This window comes from Streptopelia decaocto (genome assembly GCF_964273445.1).
Source record: "Streptopelia decaocto genome assembly, chromosome: 16".
NCBI classification, from domain to species: domain Eukaryota; kingdom Metazoa; phylum Chordata; class Aves; order Columbiformes; family Columbidae; genus Streptopelia; species Streptopelia decaocto.
Genome location: NC_138671.1, coordinates 5971469 through 5977468, shown reverse-complemented (window position 1 = coordinate 5977468; position 6000 = coordinate 5971469). Strand labels below are relative to the sequence as shown.

At 47.7% G+C, this 6000-nt stretch overlaps 1 protein-coding gene across 3 annotated transcripts in view; it reads left to right on the top strand.

The window, feature by feature from the left end:
- The first annotated feature begins 1186 nt into the window (after positions 1–1186).
- Positions 1187–6000, top strand: part of CA10 (carbonic anhydrase 10) — a 161847-nt gene continuing 157033 nt past the window's right edge. The window contains exons 1-3 of one of the 3 annotated variants that reach the window (XM_082067049.1): positions 1187–1246; positions 1331–1387; positions 2072–2543. In XM_082067049.1, coding sequence (XP_081923175.1) covers positions 2483–2543 — 61 coding nt within the window. In that variant the 5' untranslated portion in view covers positions 1187–1246; positions 1331–1387; positions 2072–2482. Of the gene's footprint in view, positions 1247–1330; positions 1388–1657; positions 1747–1879; positions 1976–2071; positions 2544–6000 lie in introns of those variants that run through there. The other 2 variants (XM_082067051.1, XM_082067050.1) reach the window with 2 other exon arrangements.

Genomic DNA, 6000 nt, shown 5'->3' with positions numbered 1-6000 from the left:
AGGAGAGATGGAGCAAACATCAGCAGAGACTGCTGCAGTGCAAAGAGCACTCACACTACTCTGAGAACTAACAAAATGAATACAAGAATCATATTGACTACTAAGTGCCTGCAGTCCAAGTCTTCCTTTCACGTACTGGTGATTTTATCCCATCCAGTTGCTTTGAAGCACTCAAGAAATCTGATCTACTACAACTACACGTCGTCAGGATAACTTGAAACCTATGACTCCTACACATTTCTCAGAGCCGATGAAAATAACAACCTAGGCTGTGGTTTCTTCTCTCATAGATCCTCTCCTTCCCCATTCAGAGATCCAGGAGTCCTCATTCTGGTAGAATCCAGACAAAGGTGCATTTTACAAGTATGTTATGGGCCGGAAAACTGTTTATTAACCCACCTATGTTGAATCTATTATGCATGCATCACCCACTGAAGTATTTGTAATATGACCTCTGCATACCTGCCAAGAGCTGGGCTACCAGTTTGAAACCCAAAGCATCTCTCTCTCTCTCCCTCCCTCCTCCCTGTGCCTTACAGTGATCAATGAAGGCACCCGCAGCTGAAGCAGTTGCAGCATCACCTTTTCACACCTGCCCTGAGCCGGGATTTTCGTTTGCAGCCCAAAGCCCCTGTCCCCTCCCTTCTTTCACGACAGACCGAGCCACCCGCAGGGCGCTCCGGCCCGGGACAGCCCCCTGCCCACCTACCGGCGCGGTGCATCTCCCCAGCCCGCAGCCCCTCGGCTCTGCCAGCGCTGCCTTTGAGCGCCCAGTTTCCCTTTCCGCAGGAAGGGAGCCCAACCTATCCCCGCGCTAGGTGCACCTCTTTTTTTTCTGGGGGAAAAAAAAAAAAAAGATAAAATTGCACCCACATTTTAAACAAAGTGAGCGGCACCTTCTGGAATGTGCCTGAGAAGAAAGACAGCCGAGAGGGAAGATTTTTTTAAATGTTTTTTGCTTTCCCACCCTCCTCCGGCTCCCGCCGGCCCGGTCCCAGCCGCAGACCCCCCAGGCGCGGTGCGGCCCCGCCGCCCGCCCAGGCACCGCCTCCGCGGCGGAGCGCTCGCCCGCCGGCCCGCGCCCGTGCGCGCCGCCGCGCCGCGCCGACCCAGCCCCGCCGAGCCCCCGCCGTGCCCGGCGCTGCCGCCCGCCGGCCCGCGGCTCCCCGCAGCACGGTCCGCCGCTCGGGGAAACGGCGAAATAGGCGGAGTAGAGGGAAGGAAGGGGAAAATCCAGCGAGCTATGGTACCTCCTTACAGCTAAAGGGGGTGGGAGGTGGCTGCAGCAAGCGGCTCGGAGCTTGACCTCGATTTGTTTTTGGGACTGCAGGCAGAAGTGGCAAATCCGATGAGCTGAAAAAAAAATAAAAAGCAGGAGGATTTGAGGGTAAGTAAGAGATTGCCCCAAAACTGCCACTGTTTTTTTCCTTTTTCTTTTTTTTTTTTCGGGGAGGGGGGGTGAAATCTATGCAGAAGTATTGTGGATTGGGGAACGCAATTGCAGTGCATTGCAGTGCAAGTACTTCGGTAACTCTTCGCTGCATCCTCTTATTGCCCTTCCTACCACCAAATCCGCGAGAAGTTTCGCTTTGTGTTTTCTTTTCCTTCTTGTTTAAATAAGTTTTAAAATATTGACATTCTCAGCGAAGCCCGGCCGGCGATGCACGCCAAAGCCCCGCTGCTTGCAGATTCTCGGCTTCTGCAATCCAGATTTGGAGTGGGGGGAAGACGGGGACGACCACCCATGTAATACAACCCTCCGCCCCCGCCCGGGGCGGTTTCGTGCCGCTGAGCTCCGGTGCCGGCGGGGTGGTCGCGGCGCCGGGGCCATCCCGGCCGGGGAAGGGCAGCTCCGTGTGCGGGGCAAGACCGACCCCTGCAGTCGGCTGGCGGAAAGCGCCGGGGCTCGCCGGGGACTGCAGACACCCCGGCAGGGCTGGGGAGAGGCGGCTGCTACGTGCTCCGCGCCGTGGAGGTGCGGTACCATGCGGGGAAACGGGGGGGACGGAGGATGGGGGGTGGGAGCGGATGCGTTGCAGCGGGTATTAATCTCTTTCCGCTCATTTTGTAGCAGCAGGAGAGGAAACCCCCTCCCCTCCCCCCGGCATGCTGGCACTGCCCCGCTGAGACGTGCAGAGTTTGGGGTTAACTTGCACCTGGCCACCCTGGAATAGAGACTCTCCGGACCGGATCGGTTGGGGTTTGTTGTCTTATGTCTTGTTGGGAAATCTGGTGGATTTTTTTCTCACTCGTGGAGGAAGAGCCCGGTGCTGGCAGTTGGCTTCGTGGTCTTTTTTGGAGGGCGAAGGAAGGAAAGGGATATCGCTTGAGCCACGCAGGGAGCTCGGACATGTGTTGTCAGCACATCTGGGGAATACAGTCTGCAAGTCCGAAAGGAAATTTACTGGGATCGTTCAAAGTGCGATATTGATCTTTGTTATTTTTTTTCGCCGAGGGATGCACTTGGCATGAGAATCGGAGGATGGAAATTGTTTGGGAGGTGCTTTTTCTTCTGCAAGCGAATTTCATCGTCTGCATTTCAGGTACGCAGCTAGCACAGAAAGGGCGAGGGGGGGCAGGGGGGAAAAATACCATACAGAGTTCTCAGGCTTCCCCGCAGCAAGGAACAGGAGGTACAGTTAAACACAAATCAAAACAGTAGCTGAAAAATACGTGAAGGATGTATTGTCAGTGGGTCGTGACAGAAATCAACAACTATCAGTCCCCCCCTTAATTCCAATGCCTGTGTAGTAATTATGATACATTGGTTGCAATAAATAACCACAGTGTACTGATTAAGCACATGCTTATAATTCCTAATGTACCTGATTGTGATAATTAATCTCAACATTTCAGTAATCCCAGAATTTCATAGCTCCTGAAGTTCTTAAACTCAGCTAATCCATGGATCTTAAAAGGTTCGTAGTTGATTGGTGGAGTTGTCATGTTTTGGTGCTACAATTCAGGGTCTGCAAAGGAAGGAAAGACACTGAAGAACATGCTTCTGCTTTTAAATGGAGCTTTAGTGTGGCTGTGCTCTGAAAATAAGCATTAAAAAAATATAGCCCCATCCAAAGAACTGCTAGGTTCGAGCTTTAAGCTTCTCATTTTAGGCTTGCAAAGATCTCTCTCCCCTCCAGTATGCAGAAGTCGGGTAATTTCAGTTGTCACTAGAGCTTGTCCAATTAATGAATAGGCACGGCCGGGTGTCTAGCGTAAAGGATTGGAACAATTTATTCTTGGGGAAAACACTCCCTTCTACTGCAAAAGGCCTGGCTGCCTCGTTAATTTGTCATGTCAGTCATGCTGGAATAATGATGTTGCAGGAGGCAGGAGTGGGGAGGTGGCCAGTTCTCTAGGTTGGGACACCTCAGGAAGCCCTGTGGGGATCCAGGCTGCCTGTATCTCCTGCTGTTCCACTTCTCTGCAGGCAGCTTCTGCCCTCAAGTCATTGCGTAAGTCTGGAAATGGGAACGCCAGCAGCACAGGGGAGGCACTGCAGGGGAGAGGCAGGGAGTCCTGGTAGACATCTCGGTGTCCAGCCTAGAGGTGCTTAGGGAGATGGAGCTCCAAAGCTCCCTTGAGATGCTGGAGAGGCTGGCCTGGGCCAGCTCGCAGCCCCCAGCCCCTGCAGCAGCTCACTCTGGCAGTGCCTGTCCCCACTGTGCTTTCTGCAGCACCTCCTGACTGATCACCCTTACAGCCCTTGGACTGGTGACACACTCACATTTGGGGTGGCAGCATTTATGTTCATTTGTATTGCCTGCACCTACCCCAAAACTTTTTTATTCCTGAGCAAATAGCATTGCTGTCGGCCTATGAGGTACCTCAGCCCTTCTTTTATCCCTATGCACTGACACCGTCTGCCACCAGGCACCTGGGTGACACTGGCAGCACCCCAGGCTGACCTTCCACTTGTGCCCATTGGTACTAACAGAATAATTCACTCTCTCACTCTTTAGAACAGCAAAACCTGCTGCCTCTTGTCATTTAAATCTCACACTTATCTATTTAGCTCAGCGTGATATGTCACCTGTCCAGTTCTCTTCAAATTAGGCACTTCTTCAGGTACCACTGTGAGAATGGAAAAATGAAGCTCGTCGCTTTCTTGGCCATTCTGACAGTAATATCCTGAGACAGAAAGAAGCTGTCCCGGTCTGTGCAGGTCCTTATGGCACGCATTTAGCTGCCAGTGTTTCCTAATCTTCCCCCTCTTTTCCTCATCTTCAGATGTGGGAACCCAGGCTTCTGAAATGGATAGTGGGATCAGTTCTGCAGCAGCTCTCCATCTCCCTCTAACACTAAGAACAGACTGATATCTGCCCTGATATCCGCATCTGTTTTCTTTTTTACTTTTTTGTTTTGGAGAGGGGGGGCAATGAAGTGAAAAAGTGAATGATGGGATGCTTTTGCTGCATGGTTAAAGCTGTGGTTTCAAATGATTGATTTTAACCACACAGACGATGTGTGCATGCATTTAGCTTTTTTTTTTTTTTTTTTTTTTTATTCCTAAGGATTTTATTTTTTCAGGAATCCTTAGTATTTGTCATCTTGGTAAAAAGGATCAAGATCTGTAGATATCTGACTGGCAGTAATGCTTTGTATCTTTCCCCTGCCATCCTCTTTACACTATGTTGTGTAGCATATAATGTAGCTGGGATGTTTGGCTAACAGTGGAAGTAAGAGAAGGTGTAATGAAGCCTGCTAAGGTTTGCCTCAACACTGGATTCCAGGAACTGGGTATTTTTAGCACTTCAGCACTGGTCATTCATTCAACATGTTACTTTAAAAACCCACTAGTTGAGCACACTGCTGCAATAACAGGGATGCCAATTAAGGAATGCAGTGGTAGCATATTTTTTTTCTATCTTATTAAATCGGTTCTTTCAGCAGTGAAGGTACACGACTGGTCTTCTGTGCATGGATCTTTCCTGAACATTAGCAAACGCTTGATTCAGTGTCTATTTAAACCTGGGATGGCCTTCCTACTAATTCCAGTGGTTATTTGGATTAGGGCTTATTAAGTGCTGCTGTTCAAAGGGATGATGTCAGTCACTGAACTATTACATTAGCTTATCATTATTAGTAAACTTATTTATTAAACACAAGTTCAATGTTATGTCACATTGTCTTTTGCTATGTATTTACATGATGTTTAAATATAAATTATGCTGAATGTAGCACTTATGCTGTGTTTCTTAATTAAAATAAATAATGAAGTTATACAATTGGCTTTTTGGTTTCTCTTGCACGAATTTTTGTGACACTTAATACATGGAAAGTAATTGCATCTATTAAAAAGAGGCATATACATTTTTAAAATATTTTATACCTAACATTTTTTATCAGTCAGTTACCTGTATGTATGGTAGATTGCTTGATTTGGAAGAAATGATACTGAGATTTAGGAGTATATATTTTTTCAGTTACTGGCCCTTATGTTTGGGAAATAATATATCTGTAAACTTTGTAAAACCAATGTTGGTTTTTTCTTGACATACTGAATTAAGGCTTTTGCTACTTGAAAATGCTTATTTGAAAGTAGAATCTAGTTTCTTTGTGCAGATGCAAATAAGAAATAAAAGACTGAAGGACCACAAAACCAATTTCTAACCTTTAGAAAGAAATTACAGCCCTGTCTTTCCTTCTAAGTCATGATGCATATTTATGCCTTTGAGTTGTAGTCCCTGAGGAAAAATAGTCATGATTTGTATTATGACTTTTGAGTTTTTGTTCCTTTTAATGATATTGCAGCACAGAAGGAGCACAGGGTAGGGGAAGTGAAGATGTCCTGTAGGCAGAATGCTGAAGTAAGACCTCTCTGGTTGTGGTTCCTTTGAAGATGCAGATAATCATGGCATGGGGATTATACTGTTTATATAGGAGGAGGATAAGTGGTGTTTGCATGATGTCCAGAATTTCCTTCCTGAGTAAGAATACCACCAAAGACTAATTAGCATCAGCATTCTCAGGTGGGATGTTGTTCATGCCATTATGGCT